The sequence below is a fragment of the Sphaeroforma arctica genome (assembly GCF_001186125.1).
Source record: "Sphaeroforma arctica JP610 unplaced genomic scaffold supercont1.11375, whole genome shotgun sequence".
NCBI lineage: Eukaryota > Ichthyosporea > Ichthyophonida > Sphaeroforma > Sphaeroforma arctica.
The window spans coordinates 1-837 of NW_014029183.1; the positions used below are offsets into that span (position 1 = coordinate 1).

Consider the following 837-nt stretch of genomic DNA (forward strand, 5'->3'; position numbering starts at 1 on the left):
TATATATATATATATATATATATATATATATATATATATATATATACTATATATATATATATATATATATATATATATATATATATATATATAGTTGTATAGATATATAGAGGTATCCACACGTATTCACATATCCACGTCTCAAACACCTAAATGCATGTCCAGCTGTATCAATCTATTGCTGTAAATAAATCATACTTTTGCGGCACAAATGACTTAAAAAAGGCCTCGGCTGTCTGGGTGTTTGGCCCTGGAGCGGCATTGTACACGACCACCGTGTTGTTCCCTGAGCCGTACTCGTCTACAGACACTCCGCTGCTGCCCACCAGGCCAGGCGAATTGTTGGTAACGATATCTGAGGCACTACTGACAGTCGCAGAGGTGGAGTACTCGATGTCGGTGTTTTCGTAGCACAGCTGTAGGCTGTGGCGATGGTTTCTTCCTCGCGCTTGGCTTCTCTGAGTGCGGAAAGTCCGGTCATGGATTAATAGTTTTGTTGTTTTGAGTGAGCTGTGTCGAGTTCTAATATGTGTTGTGTTGAGTAATGAACGATGCATTACACACAGTTCTGCGGCGCACAGTCGCCAATCGATTCACTGGCCTACACTGGCAATAGAGGGGACTATCACTAACTAGTCACGAACTGGTACATTTAGACACCACACGCACACACTCGGATGCACACCAACACCTCCATGAAAACATAATTCACATAGAAACCCCCAACACACACACACAACAAACAAACACACACACACACACACACACACACACACACACACACACACACACACACACACACACACACACACACACACACACACACACACACACACA

General features: G+C 42.5%; 1 protein-coding gene across 1 annotated transcript; it reads right to left on the reverse strand.

Moving 5' to 3' along the window:
- Positions 1 to 170: 170 nt before the first annotated feature.
- On the reverse strand, positions 171 to 458 carry SARC_17605 (hypothetical protein; the record flags this gene model as incomplete). Its single annotated transcript, XM_014288304.1, has 1 exon — positions 171 to 458. A coding segment is annotated over one exon (288 nt), but the record flags the coding sequence as incomplete, so codon positions are not given.
- Positions 459 to 837: the final 379 nt, after the last annotated feature.